Source organism: Paralichthys olivaceus, chromosome 11, assembly GCF_024713975.1.
Source record: "Paralichthys olivaceus isolate ysfri-2021 chromosome 11, ASM2471397v2, whole genome shotgun sequence".
Lineage (NCBI taxonomy): Eukaryota > Metazoa > Chordata > Actinopteri > Pleuronectiformes > Paralichthyidae > Paralichthys > Paralichthys olivaceus.
In genome coordinates, this window is record NC_091103.1 from 10,080,706 (window position 1) to 10,105,957 (window position 25,252).

General features: G+C 42.1%; 1 protein-coding gene across 2 annotated transcripts in view; it reads left to right on the forward strand.

Annotated features, from left to right (window-relative positions):
- tiparp (TCDD-inducible poly(ADP-ribose) polymerase) overlaps positions 1-15,428 on the forward strand; it is a 30,773-nt gene extending 15,345 nt beyond the window's left edge. For both annotated transcript variants that reach the window (XM_020095136.2, XM_020095139.2), the window contains exons 4-8: positions 5,125-5,314; positions 5,762-5,949; positions 10,558-10,863; positions 12,255-12,512; positions 14,053-15,428. In XM_020095136.2, the coding sequence (XP_019950695.1) occupies positions 5,125-5,314; positions 5,762-5,949; positions 10,558-10,863; positions 12,255-12,512; positions 14,053-14,242 (1,132 nt within the window). In that variant the 3' untranslated portion in view covers positions 14,243-15,428. The remainder of the gene's footprint in view (positions 1-5,124; positions 5,315-5,761; positions 5,950-10,557; positions 10,864-12,254; positions 12,513-14,052) is intronic.
- The last annotated feature ends 9,824 nt before the right edge of the window (positions 15,429-25,252 follow it).

The window sequence follows — 25,252 nt, forward strand, 5'->3', positions numbered from 1 at the left end:
AAGGATTCAATGAGTTTTTCGGGGACATGTTGACACTGGGTAAACTCAGGAGTGGTTTTTGAGAGGAACAGTCAGCAAACTTGTGTAGTGTTCACACTGTTCCGGTGATTCTGCACTTTGTTAGGTAATTTACTCAAAGCCTTGTGTTGTACAGGGGGTGTGTGTGCGCGCGCGTGCTCTTTCATACCTTGTTCAGAAATGCGATCCAGGCTATCTTTTCATTCACGCAAGTGCACACACACACACACACACACACACACACACAGACGTAGGCATCACCATGGTTACCATGGCCAAATGATAACATTGTTAGTGATCTAAAGAGCATCAGATGACTTAACAAGCTCTTCTGTCGGTATGGCAACACAGGCCTGTTATGCCTTCTGCCTTGTATGTGTGTGTGTGGCAGAAAAGCAGTGGACAGAGAAGAAAGTGTGTGTGTGTGTGTGTTCTGAGCTGTTCCCATGTGTGTATGATCCATAGCGCAGGTTAATCCCATCCATATGATAAGCAGGAATGGAAGTCTGACTAATCCGCCTTAGTCATGAACTCAGCAGGATGGAGGAATGTCACAGTCATCGCTTCTAAATGTTATACTGTAATAATCCTCTGGCGTTCAGTTGTTTGTTAACAGACTTTTGCTCTGCTCTAGTGTGTGTATGTAGACATGTGTATGAATGTATGAAAGAAAGTATTTCAAAACTGCCTTTTTCCTTCTCCTGTGCTGATCTGCACAGCACAATGTGATTTGTTATTTACAGGAACACACAACTTCTCCACCAAATCTCTCATAATTAGACCAATTTCCTGTAATATCTGTGTAAGAGGGAACCTTAAGTCTAAACAACGGCTCACTGATTTTTGTGTAACCGCAACGAAGCACACATTCTCTTATGTGTCTGTGGGAGAGAGAGAGAGAGAGAGAGAGGCGTTTTTGTCGGCCAGGTGATAAAAGCCTTGCTTGTCATTAATTGACATAAAGAGTCACTGAGTACCAAGGGCAGAGCGACCTGACACCAGTGTGTGTGTGTGTGTGTGTGTGTGTGTGTGTGTGTGTGTGTGTGTGTGTGTGTGTGTGTGTGTGTGTGTGTGTGTGTGTGTGTGTGTGTGTGTGTGTGTGTGTGTGTGTGTGTGTGTGTGTGTCGAGGGGGATTCCATGTTACCTCATTGTGTCCAGGATGTCAAGGATGGTTGTGTCTATGAGAGCTTGTTTGTGTGCACTGATTGTGTGTGTGAAAAGCGACAATGTCAGATAATCAGACTAAATGTGTCCGCTCTGTGCGTGCGTGTGACTATAATGTGTCAGACAGCCCATGCCATGAATCAGTGGGGCGAGGTCTGGGGCACTCTGCCTTACATTACTCAGTCTGTCTTTATCTTTTTTCCCCTTCTCTCACAATCTCTTCCTCATTTTTCTCTTATCTTGCTCGGATCTTTTCGTAATCTATACGTTTCCTCCCCTGCCTCTCTTTTCCTCCTCCCCCTCTCTATCTTTGTGTCAATATTTCATCCCTCCTTTTTCCCTCAAGGGCCTAAAGAGGTGTAAGAGAAGTGGAAATGTGTGCTAGATATGCCTCTGCACTCAAACCGTTCACTCTTTCTCCCATTTCCTCTATCAGATTGTGACTTTAGTGTTATTTTTAATGTCAAACTCTTTATCTCCTCATCTTCCTGCTTTTTTTATCTCACATTTAGAACCCACGGGGGTTTTTGAAATTTTCAGAGTGAGAAGAGAAGGTGAAAGAGGACACTCTAAACTATGAGCCTCATGATGCGGTGTAGTGGAGAACAGAGAGATACGCTCTTTCAAACGATCTGGGACATGCAGGAGACAGCAGTGGACATTATTTACTGTTCTCTCAGCTGTGTGTGTGTCTGTGTGGTTGACGTCATGTTATTCAAAGCTATTAGAGCTGAAAAACAAAATCAAACGTAGAACACTCAGACGTAACTGGAAATTAAATATTTCCAACACAAGGAAATAAAAGAACCCATGACATCAAGTTTGTGTGTGTGTGGAAGCCTTCGTCAGCAGATTTGGTTGTCTGACTTACCTAGGCGTGACTGGACGAACTTTGCGTGTGTGTACAAGAAATGGGTAGAAAGAATGCATACAAAAGTGAGCAAGCCCTCATGTGTTGTTTTTTCTCTCTCGAGTGACGCCGTGACGTTCACAATAGCATGACTGATGCTGGTATGCAGGTTGTGTGTGCAGCCGTGAGAAAGTTCGAAGGTGTGTGTGTGTTGAGGCAGTGTAAGGGATTATCAACCATTTTTAAACAGAGCATTGATGTTTTTTTTAACCTTTAATTATTCAGGGAAGGGTTTCGCTGAACTCCCTTATTCCCCCAGCAACACCCTGCTCTCCAATCTGTACTGATCCACACATTCACACCTGGGAGCTACCTGACACAGGAGCAGCGGCAGGGTTTGGTGCGTTGTTCAGCGCCACGTTCTCAAGGATCTTCTACTTTGCCTTCAGCATACTAACGCTCCCTCCTAAGTCAGCCTTCTCCATTTAAATGTCAAATTCAAATACGCCTCACAAGATCTCTGAATTTCAATCCGCATTTTTTCAGTTGACTTTCTCGTGAGTGTGTGTTTGTGTGTGAGCAGCCCGACATTTTAAGCATGGCCTAGCGATTGTAGACAATGCCAGAGTGGGCGTGCCTTGTGCCCCCTTCCAACTTTTGATTGGCCTCCAGGTCGAATCTCAGTGCACTTAATTTAACCGGCGGAATTTTATTTACAGAACGGCACACACCAGGCTGTGAGAGGAAAGGACTGTGTGAAAGACTTTGGATTTTTTTTTTTTTTCGTCTCATCTGAGTGTGTAAAAGAGACAGAGATATAGTGGTAATGAGGGAGATGGCCTGTAAATGTGTCATATTTCACTTAAATTCATTGTAATGTGGTTAAATATACACCTCAATATATACAGATTTGTGTCCTAGGGTCATTCATATGTCACTTGAATTCACAGCCATCCACAAGAGCTGTTGTGGTCGTGACGTACGACTCCTGGAAGAAACTGTTCTGTACTTAGAGAGGGGAAGGGGGGGGGGGCATGCAGGTGCATCTACTGCACTTTCTTGTTCCGACAAAAGAAGAAAAAAACAGAACAAAGATGTGCGGAGAGCCAGAAAAGAAGCAGTGAAACAGGGAACAGAGCAGAGAGGTGATAGAACAAAGTGAGACAGAAATTGAGAAAACAAAGTGTCCAGATGTGAAAAAAAAAGATGTTCTGTTCTCACACTTAATTGGTTTGTGTGTCTGGAGCATCCATTTCTATGTAACGTTGCTACCTTTTTAAATATAATTCTCTGTTCATACCCTCACATGAAACAGAACCTTTTTTTAGTTACTTGCGAGCAGTTCTGGAGGACATCTGTGTTATCGATTTTTCTCATCAGTGCGTGTTCTGCTGGTCAGTGACTCACTCCTCAAATACCGTTTGTTTTTTCCGCACGTGCTCAGTGAATGACCTCCTGTTTCACTTCCTCTCATAGATTCAGTCACATCATGACTTAGCGGCTTCACAAGCCATAAATAAAAGAGTATATCATTTTAGCATTTGTATCAGTGTGCAAGTTTGTTTAGGAAAATGACTCAGCAAGTCATTATCACTGAAACCGTGTGTGTGTCCAGTAAATGCACTCACAGTAGATGAAACTGAATACATGTATACCGTGTACCCATTATAATATGTGGTTTCACTTCTGCATCCAGCATCTCCGTGTTATAGAAACTTTCTGCAATTGCTTCAGTGCTTTATTTAGCACAAACCTGACACACACACATTACCAGAACCCAGCCATTGCTCGACACACACAAACACACGCACGTTTCCGGACACGCACTCTCACCAATGTCTGACCTTTGACATTACATCCAATTAGTTCCCCTGCAAAAATCAATGAGCCCATTAACACTTTTACAGGCGTGTGTGTGTGTTTGTGTGCGTTTTTCCAGTGTGAGTGCTGTGTGTACCTCTCTGTGTGTATCTGTAGCCTGCACTGTATGTGTCTGTCTGCCGTCCTTGGCGCAGGGTGCCGTTGTATGTGTGGTATGTCTGACCCAGAAAGGCTTTGCCAGGGGTCCTATGGATGAATGTAAAGTAGAGAGACTGATGCAAACACAAACACACACATGCACATATACAGTGGGGTTTTGACCTAGGCTTGTTGAGATAAACAGGGGTTAAGGGAGGTTGTATGTGTGCACAATTTAGTATTACACATTTGTACTTTTTAGCAGATGGTACGATACCATATTGTGTGTGTTCACTGGAGTGTAAATATACTGTACTTAATGATCAACCTTCGACGAGAAAGCTCAGCATCAGCTGACGTGCCCTTTAACAAGACAAATAAGATGTTTCTCAATTGAGGGGCTGCGTCCTTCATCAGCTGCATTCGTAGACTCGATAGCGTCACCGCTGCGACTGCCCCAATTCAGAGGCTCCTCCAAACGCGCCCAGCAAATATGGCCTTCCAGCCCCGAGCAAATGATCAAAATCAATCGAAGAATATTTTGGTCTGTAGCTTTGTTGCTAGGCGACAAAGTAACGGCAGGAGAAGCTGGAGATGCAATAGGCAGACCAGACCATCTCACTTATGTTCGGTCGGAGGATGCCGATGATGTCGGCTGCATAGACTGGTTCATCTGCTGAATTGAGACACAGCTAAACGTGACCTCTGACCTCTTCGGGTCAAATCTTGAGTGAATTTCACCATTAGTAAGAGAGATTGGGATGATTACTGTGTAAATCATTAAGCTCTTCAGTGTGTGTCATGTTTTTATCATGTTTGTCTCATTTTCTTTCATCCATGCATGTTTACATGTGGCTTGTAAGTCATGTAGATGATTGTTGTCATCCTGTGTGATTCACACTGAGTAAGCAATTAGAGGATTGGTCGTCTTGCCCCCGGGCACTCGGGTTAAATTAAGGTTCCATCAGCAGCCGCATGACCAGACAGGCATGCCTGCTGCTGGAAATATAAACTGTGACCATTTAACGACAAAGTCACCGTGCCACAGCCACATGTCAGCTGACTGTATGAATGTACTATTCCCCCTCACTTCTTTGTTCGTTAACAATGGCTCTTGACTTTTGCCTTGCAGGGGTCGAGTGTTTTCTCTCGACTTTGGGGCGATGCGAGTGTGTGATCTGGAGTTTGACCGGGTCAGACGACTGACCACTCCCCCGAGCCCTTTGCCCACGCCCACAACAATCCCAAATCCTACCCCCAGCTGTCACACGGTGTGGAAGTACTACTGCAGAGACAACTTTGGCTGGAGGGAATACTCTGAGGTGAGCCGCTCAATGTGTGTGTCTTTGTGTGTCTGTGTGCAGGCTGTATGAACATGAAACCAGACGCATTAACGCTGCTCACACCAACCACTTGTCTAAACACTGTGATGGGATCAATTCGGATGAACACTCCCACTCCTGAATACCCCCTGTGTCACAGCTGTCCACAGCCAACTGCAATTCCACTAAATCAGTAGATTGTTTCTCTCTCTCTCTCTCTCTCTCTCTCTCACTCTCTCTCTCGCTCTGTGTGTGTGTGTGTGTGTGTTGTTATCAGTTTGTTAGTCTGTACATTGCACAATAGCTCACAGATAAGTCTCTTCTTTTTTTAAATGAAGATAATGATAAATTGCTCTATAAAAACAATAAACAAGTCTAAACTCCTCTTCATCTCTTTGTCCTCTTCTTCTTCCTCTTCTTTCGTTACTTTTTTTCCCCTCCCTTCAGCCGGTGGTGAAGCTCATAGAGGAGGCAAGCTCGAGGGGTCTTAAGGAGGTGCGGTTCAATACGCTCCAGAACCAGTATATCCTCAACATCAGGGAGGGCTTCCAGCAGAATGCTATCTTCGGGTTCAGACGCCAGATCAAGAGGCGGCCAATGTTCATGTCCTCTGTAATGCTTACACCCCATCTACAGTAAGTAAATACTTTCAACATACATATGTTTATATATATATAAAAAACATGGGGAAAAAGAGAAGACTTAGAAATTTCAAATGAATTTACAAATGAATGAATCAGCTATTACATATCTATACATAGACTCGATTTTTTTGTCTTCTCCCAAATAACTGGATAATTTATAAATTCCACACGTAAAAAATCTTTGCATATCATCCATATTACAAAATCATTTTCTTTTATTATTTTACAAAACAGAGGATTACGGCAGCTCACAATAATCACAATAACTTTCTGCTGTGCTGTGAGCACCAACAGAGACCAGAGCTCCTTTTCCCCTGGTCAGAAAACTCACTAACACCCGTTAACATCTGGCCCTTCTCTGCGATGGGAATGGATACAATCGGCGTTCACTCTGGGGTCAAATGACTCTTGACATGTATTTTTATCAGCTGCGGCTCTGAACGACAGTGTCAAAAACATGGCACGTGAAAGAACAAGCTAATCTCCTCTTCTTTATTTTGGCAGTCGAGACGCTGACTGTTGAACTTTCCCATCATAATGTTGTGACACGCATTGAACTTCCGGGCGTTGGCACATAAATAGCCATGAACGTTTGTCTGATTAATTACTATATTTTTACATTTCGGGAACAAAGCAGAACAGTGATTTTTGTATTTGCTTTATATCGTGCAAAATGCAGCAATGGCAATGGTTTCCGGTGCGGACCTGACGTCGAACATGGCGCACCAGGGGGGACACAGCAAAGGCAAACTCCTCTACTTCCTATAAAGGAATCAATCGCCTTTTTGAGCATTTACAAAACCCACCCATACCCACTAAGTTTGGAGTAAAGGAAGTGTAAGCTTTGAGGCTATTTAGATACTCGGAAGTAGGCTGTTATTTCCAGGCAGTATATTCACTTCTATGAAGAAAAACCAAGCACACTGATAAGCGCGAGAGTTTAGAACTGCTGCTAGTTAATCGTTATGCAAAGTTGAAGGAAGGATCAGTCCTCAGTTCAGAGGTAGATGTCCCTCATGTGATTGATGGTCTCTCCTTGTCTCTTACTGCTGCTTCTGTTTCTCTTTGTATCTGCCGTTTATTTACCACCCTGTTAGAGAACATCTGGTATTTTGTATATGAACTCTACGTTGACAATTGAAACAAGGACCTCGAGGTGTCTGGCATCACACACACACACACACACACGCACACAAACACACATATACACAGTTTGCTCTCCCTGTGGCTCTCCCTGCTCTGTGAGTGTCCCGAGTTCCTGTTTGGAGACAGGCAGGCACACGGAGGTCGGTACACAATGCTAATGTCCCAGTCAGGGCTAAATACTCAAAAGACTCCGAACATCACATTCACCTTTAATCCAATTGCAAGACTGTGGCACACTGGCAGTCTGAGCTGAAGCCAAAGCCCACATTAACAGCTAAGATTTTTGGCAAATCAGGTAGTATCTCCGGGACACGGGAAAACGAAGCAGGCCGATGACAAGAGACCGAACAGAAAAGAATCAAATCAAGAATTATTGCATCAGTAATTTAAACCAGTTTTAATTCTTCTATTTCCTAAACAGTGAACAAACTAAATCTCTGACTTATTTGAACATTTTTAATTTTTTCTAAAAGCTGATTTCAGAAATTCTCAGCTGCCACTTTCTTTACAGCAGTGAAGCGACCTGCCTTGCTGCACCCGCCCCAGTTTTATTCCTCAAACTAGTGATACCAGATGCAAACAACTAGGGTGATCTTATTCGTTTTTTTTCTTCATTACTTCCTTTGCAGAGCAAGCAGCTCTGACATTGTTCTCCCAGCATCCCACATGGAGTTAACGGCAGTACAAGCTGTTACCGCAGCGACCGACTGTCGAGAGGAGACAAAATAGAGAGAGGAAAATTAGCTGTAGGAACAGGGAGAAAGATAATGTGAGTTAGAGAGGGAGATAGAGTGAGCATGGTGACAGGAAGTGAGAGAGGTCTAAATGGTTTCCAGGCTGGGTTTTTTTTCGCAGAGTAGAGCTGGTGAGAGAAGGAGTGTGAAAAGCAACTGTGGGAAGCTGGAATTCGGATGAAGGGATTTTATTCTGGGCCTTTTGAAACATTTTGAAACTCAAACAATCTGTGTCCACACAAGGGATTCGGCTCCTGTTGTTTCCCATTAATTATCTAGATTATCTGGGTACCCTGTTCTACCAGCCAAAGCAGTTTTTACACTTCTCATCATAACATAAGAGATCTCAGCACTATGTCCCACATGCTCACTTGTGCTGCTCGAGCTACACCATGCTCACACTGTGGTCCAAAAGCTTTTTGGTTAGTTCTTTGTCTCTCTTTTCTCTCAGTCTTTAGTCTGTGTACCTGTCTATCGGAATCTGTTGCATGTGCGAGTGACTTTAATGCACTTGCTTGTGCTTTCCAGTTACGGCCATGTATTGAATAAATTCTGTTGGCTGGGCATCCTCGTGCCGGTGTACATAGGAAGCATTTGGTTGGTAGTGGCATAATTGTGTTGCTTAAATAATAGCTTATTAGCAGCTTTAAAATTCCAGAGTAATGTGGACACCAGGCGTATCTGTAGCAGAGTAATGCAGTCTGTAGCCTTAATGTGTCAGGCAGTGTCCTCGCAAGTGACCAAAACACACTTGTGTGTGTGTGTGTGTTTGTACAAGGAACAATCTGTGCTGGGCTTAGAGGTTGAGGTCATCAGCTTGATTGGCACCCTCCCTCGTCTTCCGTCATGTCTCTGTCACTCTCTCTCTTTCCTGGTGATGTTATTTTTGGTCATCTCCTCAATCTTTCCCTCCCTCCCTTATTATCTGATCTAATCTTTCACCTTTTCACTAGTCCCCACCCCCCCCCACCCTACAACACCATCAGTGTCTTGCTATCTGTCCCTTTTTCATTTCACACTCGTTTTCTGCAGCAGCCTGTCTGTGATCTTTTCAAAGCACACGGGGGAATAGAGACATCGATTGCGGCAAGAGATTGAGAACGGATGGACAAGACGAGAGAGAGAGAGAGAAATGAGGAAAGCTGTCACGCTGATTCAGAGTCACACTTTGATCTCACACACACACACACACACATATGCACACACACACACACTCACACACACACACACACACACACACACACACACACACACACACACACTCTCTTGTGGCTGGTGGGGCTAACAGCATTTACACTCACAGAGTGATTACTTGACAGCCAAACCTCTGTTACTGACTCAAATGGCAGACACAATAGTTTTTTTGTCACTTCAACGACAGCTCCACACTTGGCATTTCATTCTTTCCTCCCACTGTCTTCTTCTCATCCCTCACTCTGCCTCCCCATCGTCTTGTTTGGTGTCTGCTTTCATTTTCACGCTGCCCTGCTGTTTTGTTTGCTCGGCGACGGCTGCTGGCTGCGCCGCTTCGCTTTTCAGCGAAGTCACACCGCTGTTGACAGTTGATGGGACATGGTTTTTGAAAGCGCAGACTTTGTAGCAGGAGAACATCAGTTTTGTTTTATGTCAGGATGCAGCCTTGATTGGAAACACGTGGGGATGAGGGCTGAGGAAGGTGGGGAGATGGGTTGCACGCTGTGATGTAGGGCGTGTTGCTGATGCTTCCATTGCTCTAAATGAACAGGCCTGGGATGCTGCTTTCACTGACCCTCAGGTCGTGGTAAATTAGACTATATAAAACACTTTTTTATGTAGTACAGCAACTAAAATGTCATCATAAAGCAATGACAATTGTTGACTTTAATTTCTCAGCTCCTTTACTCTGATTAAAGGGGTGGATTTGTTGAAGATGTTAGTTCTTACTCCTGTTAAAAAGCTCCTATATTTACCACATGACCCAGATCTTACTGTTGCCTAAGTTGTGCTGTCTGCTGAGTTCATATCAGTTCCCATATGTTTCTTTGAGTTTCTTTGACAATGGCAAATGTAAAAAGCAACTTATACAACATGTGAAGGGCTATAAGAAAGAGAAAGAGAAAGAGTGGGTTATTATATAAAGAAATAGCAGTTTTTTCCCACCCCGTGTACTCAGTTTTCTTTTATTATTTCAGTATCTTATGGGGATTTGAATTTATCAGCAATAGTTGATTTTACGATACATTTCCAACAGATGACCTGCTGTGCTAGACCTACTTACCTCATCCAATAATTGTAATAAATTAATTGTCTGTGTACTCGAGCACTCCCTCTATTCTGCAAAGTACTTAATTACACAGTTGTTTTCATAAACCTGTCTGAATTTACAGTTACATCATATGTGCTATCACAGGAAACTGCAGTACCCAAAACGTGTTTATGCAACCACTTATTCTCATTATTTATTAGTGTGTCAGTTTGTAGATTAATCCTTGAATTGCAGAACCTGAATTGCAGACTTCAGATGACTTGTTTTGTCCGATGAACAGTCCAGTGTACCCTCTTATTCAGTTTACACTGATATAAAATGTAGAAAAGCATTCAATCCTTATGATTGAGTGACTGGAACCAGCAAATATTTTCCCTTGATAAAAGGCTTGAACATTTAATGATCAAAACTGTTTAATGATTAATTTCCCCTCTAATCAAAAATCTAATTTTGTGTTTTTTCTTTTCTTTATAGGACACTGGGCGGCCTCTCTGCACCTCCCCTCCCCTCTTCATCCTCCCCCTCTCCGTCCTCTTCTTCCATGGATCTTTCCGCGTCGCACCCCCTCTCGCCAACCACCACAAACCCGCCAAGCCTTTTCCCAGAAACGTGGTTGCCTATGATGATGAACCAGGACTTCCTGCAGGTGCCTGTATCGCGTGAGGACCGCAGCTACCGCACGGTGTACAGCCTTTTCCACAAGACCGTGTCAGAGACCAAGTTCAGGATCATCAAGATCCAGCGCGTACAGAACCCCTTCCTCTGGGAGAAATATAAGAGGTGAGCTGACAGGCAAAAGCTTTTTTAAATACTTTTTTAAAGAACTTCCTTTTTGCTGTTGATGTTATTCTCAACCCATGAACTATTTCCAGTAATCTAACGGGTTTGAGCTTCTTCATTTCTCTTGAATGTATTTTTTCCTTTGTGGTGCAGCTGTGCCATCGGAGTTTGATGCATTTGTGGTTGTTTTCTTGAACTTAACTTTGCAGATTTGCTAAAAAGATCCATCATAAGCATGGTATGATTTTAAGTAGAAGACCTTTAGTCTGTTTGATGGCAATTTCTAGTTAAGAGATTTGACCTCACTTGGAGACACAAAATTATATTTAGATAAGTTTCTGTTTCTTTACATTCTTTGGTTCCACCGCTGTCCTTGTTCCACATATTTTGCTGTTGTGGCCCAAAGTGTATTGTTCTTATCCAGATTTCAGTTGTTGGAACTATTGGAATATGTCAGACGAAGCTGCATAAGTTCCTGCACACAAAAACCAGAATAGAAACCTTTCCTAACAACAAACACAGGGTGAACAAGACACTGTGAGAGCAGGCAGAAAAGAGAGAAAATAGGGCAAGTGGGACCAGCTGTGTGGCGCTTCGTGAGAATGGATCCACCATGGCGGATGGATGGATGCTTGCAGAGGATGGTGTTCGCTAACTGCTGTGGTGGAGCAGGGCAGGTCCTATCAGATGTGACATTTAGACTTTCCCACACTGACTGTTACAGTTTCACAATGACTGACAGGGTGTTAATGTGTTTGCCTGAAAGTGATGCTTCCCATGCTCAGGTAATGACTGCAAAACAACGACTGGTTGGTTGTGCGTTTGCATGTGTTCATTTGCGTGTGGGGTGTGTGTGTGTGTGTGTAGATTGGCACGTGAAAGGCCGCTTGTTGATGTCAAAGGAAGTTGATCAGCTTCATCCTAAAATTGGATTTGTGTGTGTGTGTGTGTGTGTGTGTGTGTGTGTGTGTGTGTGTGTGTGTGTGTGTGTGTGTGTGTGTGTGTGTGTGTGTGTGTGTGTGTGTGTGTGTGTGTCTGTCAGGTCATAAGCCATAGGGTCAAAGGAGGTCATGCCTGGGTCACAGCCTGTCTGGCTCGAAAACGCTTTCGCCTCAACGTGCCTGATTGATCCGCTCACATCAAAAAGCAGTGTGTGTGTGTGTGTGTGTTGCTCAAACAATGGATTAGTCCCAATGTTCTCTCCCTGTTTTAGAGCAAACAAGCTGTTGATCACAACTTTAAAATAGAAAGCTGAACTGCACTCAACTGAGCTTTGTGCATCATAATTTTTCTTGTTTATTACTTTTTATCAATACAGGTACATTAATAAAAAAAAACACACACAACACTGAGAATCTGTTTCAACCGTCTGTGTCCCTCTAATGTAACAGGAAGAAGGAGTACATGTCGCGGCGCATGTCGGAGATGGACCGGCTGCTGAGCGAGCGACACCTCTTCCACGGCACCTCTGTTGACGTGGTGGACGGCATCTGCAAGCACAACTTTGACCCGCGAGTCTGCGGAAAGCACGCCACCATGTTCGGCCAGGGCTCCTACTTCGCCCGCAAGGCTGTCTACTCCCACAACTTCTCCAAGCGCTCGCCCAAAGGAGTCCACTGCATGTTCCTGGCCAAAGTCCTCACTGGCAGGTGTGTGTGGTTGCTGTCATTATAGATATAATTTTGTTGTTAAATTGTGACAATTTTATTCAAGGCGATGTGGCGTTTCAATTTGGTCGCCTTAAATTTTGTCACGTGCTTTTTCCCGCGGCTTTGTCTGTCTCTGCTGTAACCCCTGTGTGGTTATATCACAGTATTTGTCATTATTGATATACATTGCTTTCCAAAAGTCATAGATTTATGAACATTGTATAATAGTATATTTTTAGAGCTTTCAGTTGAGATTAAAATCACAAGCTAACAATAAGTGTTTTTGGCTACTGCAGCGAATTTAAATATATTTATATATACACACACACACACACAACATATACCAAATAAAACCACATATTAACTGCAGTATTATCAATATATATGAGTTTCTGATGCAGTATTTATGTTGTATTTCAAGGCCTTTAATGTGAAAGGTTAGATGAGTGTGTTTGCAGAAGCACCATTTTCTTAATACTAGAGACACCATCCTTTGTTTTGAGGTGTGGACTGGAAGAAACATCGTTTGGTAAATGCTAAATTAAGGCCTTATGTATCCAGCTTGTATTTGAGTAACATGTTTTTGTATTTCTAAACTTGCTGTTCGAAGTATCCTCCCTCCAGCCCCACCTCTTCCTAAAAAAATCTGTTTTTTTGTCGCCTCCCCTCCCCCTCGCTGTGAGTGTTTTCAAATTAAATACTCACACATAGAACACGTTATAGCATTTATATGGTTTATTGAAATCCCAAGATTATTTTCCATCAACCAGCATTAAGTCATGCTATCCATGATGCTTGTCCAAATTCCTTCAACTGGGAGTCAGATCAAGGGCGACACATGCAAAACGGCAGATTTGGTTGAAGCCATTGTGCATCATCAGTGTTGTTATGCTGCTGTGTGTGTTGCACCCAAAGAAACAAAAACCCCACTCACAGCGCCCCCTCCACTCAGAACCTGGGTTCAATTTGTTCCACTGCACAGGCAGAGACATTGCTTCCAGACCTCATTCAACTATAGAAGTTATCTGTACAATGTGATTAACTCCCTGTCTGAAACTGTATCTGGCACACAGACTCTCAGTCATACCCTGTGTCTTTGTCTGGAGCTGAAAATGTTCTTATTCTTATATGTTTTATTTATGACCCCAAAGGAAGTTGTATAAAGATTGATGGATTATGGGTCTTTAGGGCTTGACATTAATATTTAAGGGAGGAAAAACAAACTGGTTAAAATGCGTGGACTTATTTCATATAATTATAGTACATTCATTTCATGCACTTGCAGCATATGCTTATATTATTTAAGATGCCCTAAAACACACAGAGGAGCGGCAGCCTTGTAATCATTAAATTTAGACGAGTTTTCTTTTAGATGGTAAATTATTCTTCTGTAACTGCAGACTCACAGAAGTGAATCGAAATCTGTCTCCAGACATTTTCCGTCAGGAAAACTAGGAAATGCAAAGACTATTGTTCATCAGGTTATAGTCCCGTCCACATAACTAACCTTGTCTCCGTCTTCTTTGTTGTGTCTGCACAGGTTTACTGTAGGAAATCCCTCCATGCGAAGGCCGCCACCCATCAATCCCCGCGACTCCTCCAGTGATCTTTATGACTCCTGTGTGGACAACTGGGTGGACCCGCAGATTTACGTCATCTTCAATGATGACCAGAGTTACCCTTACTTTATCATTCACTATGAGGAGGTACCCAGCACCGTCTCTGTCTAACCCCCGGATCAGACCTGGATCTGTCTGTTTTTGCAAATACTTACTCATAGTTTGCTTTCATCTGTGTCACAGAGGTAGAGTTTGCCGCTCAAGAGAAGTCTATTGTTGCTTTGGCCAACTCCTTTTGGATCTGGTTTTATCCCCATCTGCTGCAGATCAAAGCAAAATCTATGAAATATTTGCAAATATGTGAAGATCCTGGTCTGTAGCCAACTGGATCCAAAACTAGACTGGACTGCAGTTAGGAACAACCAGTCAAAACTGGAACTATAGCAAAGGACGGCACCTGTTTCCTACTGCTTGCAGAGGTGGATGACAACTGACAGCAGCTGCAACACGCCCGACTGGACTCAGATACCACACTTTGTTATCTAGTTTGAACAGGAGCCTCGTGATGATCATCTGAGAGGATTTGAGCTACCTTTTTATTCTGGAAATAAAACAAACCTAGTCCCCCCTTATCATTTTGACTTAGTCATACGGCTGTATATGAACTCCACATCAGGTCAGACGCTGTTGTAGACGGTTAGCATCTCGCCAGTACTGTGAATGACCAATGGCCCGTTTTTATTATTCTGAGGAAGCAGAAACCGACCAGTCAGATGCTTCCGTAGATAAACCAAGGCCACAAACCCCCATTTCATTCTCTTGCAAAAAAAAAAAAAAATCGTAGTGTTTACCCAGCCTCCGGCCCGTATGTTTTTTCAAGTCTATGTGCTGCGTGTTTGAATCTTTTAATTTAGTGGACATGAATCTCGTGGCCTCTTCAACCAGACAATGGACGTGAGTTTCAGTGGGACTTCTCCCCAGTGGACATCCACACATTAAAAACCTCCAGGAAGAGGTTTCACAACAAGCAAGTGCTGTTCGCAGGTTGTCTTTTTTTGGTCTTCGCCACTTTGACTCCTCGCAGGGGACTGAAGAGTGTATAGTTTCCCCACTGAGACTCGACGACGACTATGCTGCAGCTGCGGCGGCACTTAAGCTTTCTGTCAGCGACCCCCCTGAAACTCATCTCTCTTGGACTGCTCTCTCGCTCAGAGACAGTAGACATGTTTTACTGAGACAAACTGTACAGACGTTCTCTGTTTATATTTGAACTGTGTGCCTTTTGTTCATAAAAATGTTTATTTATGTTAGTTTAATGTAACATTGATTAAATAAACAAACTAAAAGAGAAAAACGATTATCTGTTGAAGTTGGTGCTTTATTCAAATCATATACATTCACATTTATTAGAAACAGTAATTGCTTTTTTGCCAGCCTGATATTCCTGTTATCATTTGGTCAATCTGAGAGGGATCAGAGGAGGAGGTTTAATTCGGTCAGTGCAAAATGGAAATTATATAGATTTCATTCATTTGACACTCATTATAGAATGCATATAATATTAGCTACTACAACTTCTTAATCCAAACGAAACACAAAAGGTTTTTGGTGTCTTCGGGTTGTGTATTCCTCTGTCCCAGTCATGTTAGCGAGATATCTCAAGAGCACTGAGAGGAAATTTCTTAAAACTTGTTACAAATGTTTGAGTCAGGATTAATTAATTTGTTTTTGGTTCTCAAAGGTCAAGGTGACTGAGCTATTACAACACACATTGGTTGTCTTGTGAACACGATGTCTCAAGAACACCTTGAGGGTCTTGGTTTGAATGTGGTACAAATGTTCTTTTGGACTCAAAGATGAACTGATTAGATTTTGATGGTTGAAGGTCAAATCTGTATTGTAAAGAGATGGTTTGGCTTAGCTTAGCATTAATAAATGGAAATGGAGGGGAACTTTATATCTTTAAGTATATATGGTGAGTTAGATTAACATATTGTGGTTTTCTAGGGTTGGTAGCATGTATTCAGAAATATTTTGAGTCCGCAGACAGCCACATTGAAACTAGTCTCACCTCCCACAAAGATGTTTCCTTATTTTTACTCTTTAGTGAGTATTAAAAGAGTACAAAACTAAATACACTTTAAATATATATATATTTAAAGTTTTATATGTGAATATATATATACATATATACACTTACATACAGAGTTAGGACTGTTATTCTTCCGGCCATGTACTGTCAACTGCACTGCTGGTCTCAATAATGGCTACGTGATATATGTTTGGTTCATCTGATTAGTTGTTCCCGTCTTGGTCAGGTGGTATTAAAATCACAAAAGAATTCTCTCATGCTCACCCCCCACTCCTTCTCTCCGTCTGCCACCCCCACCCACCCCCACATCCCCACCAAACCCCCACCAGTGTATTATCTGAGCACCATGTCTAATGCGGTCCAGAGGGAGACCGGGGCGGAGGTATGGCCGTCTAACCCGGCCCAGAGACAGCTCACATGGGGCAAACAGCAGATCTCAAACCCCCCCCACCTCCTAGTTCTCCTCTCCACTGCTCATTCACTTCTCATTTTTCAGACAAACTTCTCCCTCCTGCCGTATCTTTCAGTTCATCTGTTGTCTGTTTGTGCCTAATCCTTTTTAGCTCGCTCTCCTTTCTCCTCTCCCTGGTGTGTTTTTATTCACAGGTTTTATTTGTTACCAGGGCCAAAGCTACCAGAGAGAACAGCATGCTCATGTCCTCAGTATTTTATGTTTCTCTTTTTTCCTTGTTGGTGACTTTGGGATTTTGGAAAGTACACTTACACTCTACATATAATGCTGCAGCCAGAAAAACGGTTAAGTTAGACTGGAAACATGGACAAACAGGTATAGCCTGAGTTTGACCTCTAAAGCTCACTCATCATCATGTTCTCCTTTCTTTAATCTGCAAAAAAACTAAAGTGTAAAAATGGAAATGAGAGGGTTTCACAAGAGCTTTATGAACCAGTCTATTTCTTGGCCAGGTGCAATTACTTCCTATTTTTGACTCTTTGTTCAAAATCCACTTCCTAATTATGATAATTTCCTTTTTAGCAACAGTGCTCATGAATTAATAGACAAAACACTGTGCATGAACCAGAGTTAGCTGCATAAGCTAATTTTCATGAAACATATATAATTACAAATATCTATGTTTAATTTATGTGTTTTATATCTAACATCCAGACTAACTGTGTAAAAAAACAATGATAAACACTATAGTTGAAAAAAACAACCAAATAATCCACAATTGAAATACATAATACAATAATAATCCAGTCATCATTTAGCCTTTAGAATTTGGACAAATGAAAATAATGATAATAATAATGAACTCCATCTTTGTGGTTCCTTTTTAATCAAAAATATTTTTCTAAATCCAAAAAATATTTAAACAGAAAACCAAATGAATTTTTTTGTATCTATAAGTGTGACTCCTCATCCATCAGCTCATGTTTCAGTGCTGCCCCTTACTCCCATTCCACCCGACGACTACCCCCCCTGTCTGCCTCTGACTCCCTCAGGCCCACTCTGCTCGGCCTCGGGTCAATATGTCGTGTAGGCCTGCTCGCTTTTTGGGAGAGGGGAAGGGGACGAGAGAGACTGGGAGGGGAGGAGGAGGAGGAGTTATTTTGCTCTCTTCGTGCCTCCTCGCTGAGCTGCGTGCCTGTCTGCTCTTCTCGTGTGCATGCAAGATCGCTCAGGTTGCCCTCAGTTTGCCCCCATCTCTATCTCTCTCGCTCTCTCTCCCTCTCTCTCTCTGTCCTAGCCTCCCCCTCATAATCTCTCCTAGAGCCTATCATTGTATCTTTCCACTTTTTTCCCCTCCTCCTCTCCTAGCCCATCTCCTTCTCCAACCTGCCCCCTCTCATCAGCTCTTATAACAGCCTAAAATCCTGGTGCCCACTCATCTCAACGATTCCACCCTCCTCATTCTCTCCCTCACACCCTCTGTCTCTCTACTTCTCTCTCCCTCGGCCCCTGTCTCTCTGTGAGTCATGCAGCGGGCACTGGTCGGGTTTATTTGCCTGACTGCCCTCCAGGAATTGCTGCTGGCTCACAGAAAGCTTTGTAGACCTGCTGCTGGCCGAGGTTACGAGAGGAGAGGCAGAAAGAGGAAAAGAGGGAGAGAAGAAGATGCGAGAGATGAGGGGGGATAAGAAACTGGAAAAACAAAGAGGGAAAATGAGGTTGAGTGTGTGTGTGTGTGTGGGGGGGGGGGGGCGAGAGAGAGAGAGAGATAAAGCATTTCCTTCATAAGAGCAATGTCAGAACTTTATTATTATTCAGAAGAGTCACGATCACAGTTTGATGTGTGACGCTGCTCCACTACAAACATATGTGTTTGCTTCCACATCTGAAGTACGACTGAATAGAGACCAGGCTTCTCTCCAACAACGTCAAAATAATTCTGGATGGATTCATAATTCATGTGGGTCTCATTGTACATTAGATTCAAATGCACGCACACACACACGCAATTTTCAATATGAGTCAAGCTTATTAAACTCTCCTATCTAAATTATTCAGGGTGTAGAAAAGGTTTTTTTCATTGAAGAGAAACATGACAAATAAACACTCTGATTTGTAGCAAACACGCACACACACACACACACCCACACACACACAGTTCTGTAATGACTGTACTAGAGGCGTAGTGGTGTCTTAGCTTCAGATGATGCTGTTTGAAATGCAACAGAATGTCACCTCAGTTCATCTGCAGCACAACCGGAACCGAGCACACACACACACACACACACACACACACATTCTCTCCACATGAGAAACACTTACAGAGAAAGTCAAACAGATGTAACCTCTGAGTCCAACTTTACACACACACGATTTTCACTCAAATACAGGAAATGAATCGATCATCGCTCTTAAAAAAGGAAGAACTCTCTATGCTTTAAAATGTCACTATAAGTGTAATGTTCATGACCATTTTACACAGAAAATGATTCAGACATTTGTGCTGCACAGTTTTTTATTTCATTTTTCCCAATATGTTCTTCCACACGCTACTTATTCAAATATAATATAATCTTTCCTGTTGTTTTCAGGTTTTTTAATTTGTTTTTTTGATATATGCTTTTATGGGCTACCTTTACTGTTGTTTTCAGACTTGTATCAATAGCTGATTGTGAATTTTATTCTAATAACAGAGATGAATCAATGGAACAAACTTTGCAATGGCCTATACTTCACATATTGTATGCCTACCAGAAATTCATTCAACACATGGTATTTAGATTTGATGGTATTTCTTTTATGGTGTTTATATTCTAAAATCAGAGATTCAGTTGCTTCTAAGAACCGCTCCTTCTTTTCTCTGTTCTCTTCAGCCCAAACTCTGCACAGGTTTCTAACTGTAGCCCCGTACTTCCGGCTTAAGCTTTTTCATATTGCTCTAATATCTCTGACACTCACACACATACCAGCATGCATGCAGACACATGCACTTTGGAGCTTGCATGCATGTGGTTATTTTTTACACACGCATGTATCTGCAAATATCTAAGCTTTGGTCTGTATTAAAACCAAATATCTTGTTCCTTATCTCTCACACATGTGCGAATAAGCAGGCCGACATGCATGCACAAGTGTACTCACGCAGACTCACATGCACGAAGATACGCACACACACACACACACACACACACACACACACACACACACACACACACACTCTTCCTGCATTAAGCCTGCTTCCATATTGCTCCAGCGATGCCCAGCTGCAACCAATGAACATTCCAGTTACTGCTTTTTTTCCTCCCTTGCTCTCTATCATTTCAAATTTCAGCTCTAAGCTTTTAAGAAAGTCGGCAGCCAAATATGGTCAGGCTTGTGTCATGAACTTTGCGCGACCTTCTAAAGCGTCTCAGGGATCGTGACCTTTAAGACCCCTGCCTCAAGCTGGACTTTAGGCTTCGCTTTGTATGACCACGGAGAGAAGACAGGCGTGCGTGTGCACGCTGTAGCGGATAAATCCATGAAAAAAGTTTATGACCTGTTTGTCTCACCAAATGTTTCTGACCCTTTAGTGGTTCATTTTACTGCCTCTTCATTGTCAGATCATGGCTTTCGAATTATTTCCAGCATTCTTTTTCTTGCTGTCATTTTATCACTTCCTCTTTACACTATAAAAGTTTTTACTACACGTTTTATATCATATCAGGTGGTAGTGCAGCCTGACAGCTGACAACCTGTTGTCTTTGCTGGTTATGTTTACTTCAGTGGAGTTTACCTACTCAATTACTCAATACTTTGACACAGGTTAAATCTGTTTTTTTATCATATCAAATAGAGGCAGCACCAGCGTCTGTGCCAAGACTCGACCTGTGAGATCGAGACTATAATGATACTTCTCTGAGCCGTCTGAGTTTTATTGATATTTCTTGCTGGTGCAATCTTATCATAACGAGGCATGAAAGTGCATAACCTGCAGGTGTTAAGAAAAAAAAAAAGAAGAACCCATCAATATTCCTCTGAGCCGATACAAATACGATCCCCAGTCAGTTTCAGATATGAATATCTGTGAAAATTGGGTGTGGGCATTTTCCAGAGTTTTCACGTGTGAAGAACGTAGCAGGTTGTCAGGGTCAGACACCTTCACTACAGCAGAAAAATGTGCGGAACATACAGACGAGGGGTGGCGCCCGGAGCATGTGGGAGAATGCGTATGACGTATAAATTCCAGTTTCAATCCAGTTTCAATCGTCATAAACGCCAGAATGCGATTCCCCCTAAAGGCCTGGTTACGTCCACCAGTAACTGTAAAAGTCAGGGCTTCATAGACTCTGCAGCACATTGTGAGGATTACGAGGGGAAAAACACAATAACAAGATAATTTAATTACCAATCCCTGGCTCTAAATTTTATTTCAAATCCCTGTGCTCTTGAAATGTGAATGAAATAGCTATTTTTCGCTTGATCATAAAACTATCTCCGCTGTTTGCAGTGTTTACAAAGAAGCTACAGGACTTATTCCTTCTGAACTGGCAAAACATCCAACCCTGCTTCTGTCACAACTTGCCACAGTGACTGAGTGTTTTTATTCAGGACGGACACTTGTCTGACCGCAGAGGCACAGTGCTGCTGCTGTATCTCCAGCATGTTAGCTTAAAAAGCAACCATCTGGAAGGTGAACAAAACCTTCACCTGTTTGATAGAAATATATTGTGGGTGTAGTTCAGGCTCACCACACATGATTATACTCGGCCATGTTGTTCCACTATAGGACTGAACAGCTGCACATGATGCAACACATGAAATGTACATGTTGTTACATTTCTTGTGCTTTGTTTTATTCTATTAATAAGAAGCAAGTTCAAAGAAGTAATTACCACCGACATGTTAGCGTTGTGTGTAAAGGTCTGATATGAATCTGTGGCATGGAGGCTGTTTTCACCCCGGAATGTTTATTTGCTTCTCATCAGGAACACAACTGTACAAACGTCCCATACATTGTGTGGTGGGTTGGAACACCCTTTAACATTTTCATTGATCTCTCAGAGAGTAATTCATGGTCTAAGGAAAGATCAAATGTAGCTTTGTTGATCATATAGACTAAATTCACAATTGACACAGCAGCACAAGGAAGTAGCAGTAAAAGAGGAAATGTAGTAAGAATAAAAATATAAATAAAAATAGAATATATATATAGATAGATAGATAGATAGATAGATAGATAGATAGATAGATAGATACAAGTAGTAAAAAATGAAAGCAGAACTAATTCTATACATACTTGGCTGTTTTTTCAATGTGTAATTGTGCAATTGCCCATGCGGCAGTTCTTTCTTGTAAGATAGATTTAAGTGTTTGACAGTGGGTGCTGTGGCGTTGTGCATTCTGAGGACACAAAGGTGCAGTCTACTGAAAACTCTTCTACTTCTACTGAATGAACGGTAGTAGAAATGCACTACTCACACAACAGAAACATTAAAGTGCCCATTTCAAGCTAAATCTCCCACTTTAGGTGTAATGATGATAAAATAATGTATCTATATGTCAGAGGTGGAATATGTGACAGTTGCAGTTTGCATCAGTCATGACCTCATGTACCCGAAGGCAGATCTCCTTGAAAACCAAATGTAGCAAAGTTGTATGTTAAAGCAAATTTTGAAGCCATCTTATATGAGTTTTGAGAAAAAGATAAATAATTATTTGACAACTCCTTTGATTATCATGTGTACCATAATCATTTTGAAGAAGTAACTAAAAGGGTAGAAAATGCAGTTGTGTTCTCTTATTCAAACGCGTGAGAATCATGTAGCTTCTTCCCTCTCTTAACCAAGCATGTATAATGCGGCCTTTCGAGGAAGAAGGACATGAAAAACGGCTTATTTATCCATCAGCGTATTTACACAAGGCTGCTTATAAAAATCTTAGGATGTTCACTCATGTGTGTGTGCAACCATGTATGTTCCTGTGCATCTGTCTGCCTGTTTGTCTGTTGGAAGTTCAAAAGGTTAATTGTGCCATATGGAGTGTGCGTGTGTGCAGGCGCATGTATGCCAGTATGCATGCAACGCGAATTCGTCTGTGCAGGGTTCAAAAGGTTAGCCGTGCCACAGTGCCGCGGATCCTGCCTTAATAATTGAGGCTTAACAAGCACATGTTAAAACATCATGATCCCTTCTCACAGTCAGTCATGGCTCAGACATGAGAGCGGCAAAAAGAACAGCTTGTTTGTACAAACTCAATTATTCACCACTTCATGTGCCCAATGTGAACCCAGTCTCATTTCCCATTCACCTGGAACGTTCCTCTTTCGTGGTCACGACTGGGAATTGTTTTGTCGTTTTCAGATATTTGTTCTTAGTTGTTCCTCATGTATTCAGACTAGAATAATAGAGTCCATACCTGTGCCAAGGCCCAACAGTCCACTTACATTCAATCAAGCTGCACCAAATTCCCCAAAAAACAAAAAACACCTTATCATCCAATGTTGAATAAAAAAAAATCACTGCATCCAAACACTGATGTGGCTCCACACCAACATTTAAGGGCTTCTCTCCTGACCTGTAAAGAATGATTCATTTCGAAGTGTTTGTGTGATGCTGCTACATAACAGACAAACAAGGCCCAACAGTTTCCGTATGAAACCACATTGACATTTTTTTTGATCTGCACTCTCATAAATATAAGTCCCACATTAAGGTCCATGAATTATTCTCTGAGAAAAAAAGAAAAAGGTTGAAAAAAGTGGGGAAAATAATTCCTGGATCCACACCAAAATTGAATTGGGTCTTCCCTGACCGATACCACATCCTCCCACTAAGTTTTGTGGCGATCCCTCTAAAGTAGTTTTATGTCATCTTGTTTACAAACAGACAAACGAGAATGTCACTTAGTAGAGTTCATATCTCTACCGAGGCCCAAAAGTTCCCTTATGAAGCAACATTTAAATTCACTAGATCCAGATTTTTATTTGGATCTGCACCAAATTGCAAACACTCATACATATCAGTCTCCTAAACATGTCAGATTTTTATCATCAAGATCCATGAATCATTCTCTGACGAATTCATGAAAATCTTGCAACTTTAAAGAAAAGGGGGGAAAAAAATCCTGAATCCGCTCCATGGTGCAGACCCATGACAAAATTGAATCAGTTCTTCCTTGTGTTGTGTCCCTAACAACAAACTACCAAGTAAACAAACAACCATAACCTGTTTGGACATCAGAAGGCTGTACTGTGCAGCAGCGGGACCACACTGGCCATCAATAGTTCATCATTGTCCTCTCAGAGAACATGTGACATATCTTTCAGACACACGGAAGAACCTGGACGTCATTCCGGTGCCACGACTAAGGAAGGAGTCCCATCTTACTTAACACTCATTCCTGCTGTGCTGTCTGTCTGCGGAACACTGAGTCAGAAACCAGCAGGACGAGTCTGAGATTTTAAAAAAATAAGTGTTAATGTCATTTCATTCTCTCTCTCTCTCTCTAGTTCTTGTTTTTGGGCAGCGCCATATTAGGCATCAGCATCCGCTCTGCATGAATAACACAATGAGTAGACATTAGGTTTGTTTTTGTACTCTGGATTACGTCTTATGAAAGTTACATAGAACCAGTCTAGACTGACTTCTACAGGCATTTTCACAGACTATTCTCACCTGACAAAAGACAAAGCATTGCATCAGGAAAGAGATCTGATTTGGGAAATGTTACATAGGGTGAATTCACTATAAGGACACAAGCAGAGTTAATACATGGGGTTCAGCGTGATGTTTCATGGTTATCAAGTTTGCCGACTTGATCTGGGGTGTGTAGAAACAGAAACCCTGTCAATACGCTTTATCTGTATATCTTAAATATACAAAACACATTTAATTTATCTAGAAATACAATCTGATTACTTTCATTTCTCATTTGTCATACTTTAATTCCTGAAAGACACTGAGTGGAATCAGATTACATTGGTAGTCAGGTTAGGTTGAGTTGAACATCACAACTGGGATTAAAAAATGTTTTTACGTGGCTTTTCCAACCCTGCTGACATTTAAATGAACACTATGTAGCTGTGAGTGTGTGAGAGTTTCCTTGTTACCTCTTCAGGACCTTTTTCCAACATACACATCGACCTTGTCAGGACCAGTAGACTTCACAGCGACCAAAGCTCGTTTCTAATGAGGCCAAACTTCATTTCTGAGCTTCTCATTAAGGTTACAGATAAAGTTAAGGTTGGGTTTTCCACAATGATTGGAAGTCAATGCAAATTCCTAATAAGGATAGCTGATTTGGTTTGCGGGCCAGCAGTGCAAACAGACACACACAATGCAAATGTGCAGCACAGCCAGAACCTCAGCGTGCAGTGCGAGGCCTTGTGTATTGTGCCGAAGCTCATTCCCATGGTAACACTATTTAAAAGTTCAGCAGCCATGTGGTAGCAGTCCTACATGTTCCACTGACATGTCCATTCATATGGTGATTTATATGAATGTGCTCATCCTATCCATTCAATTTGTGATGTGAGGAGCAGAGGCTGAGAACACAATGTGTGGCGTGTGTCTGTGTGTCTTTGTGTGTGTGTGTGTGTGTGTGTGTGTGTGTGTGTGTGTGAGAGAGAGAGAGAGAGATCTTTCTGGGTGTTCAGTTTGAGCCTACATCTGGGGATTTAGAGTCCGGGAGGAGTAGA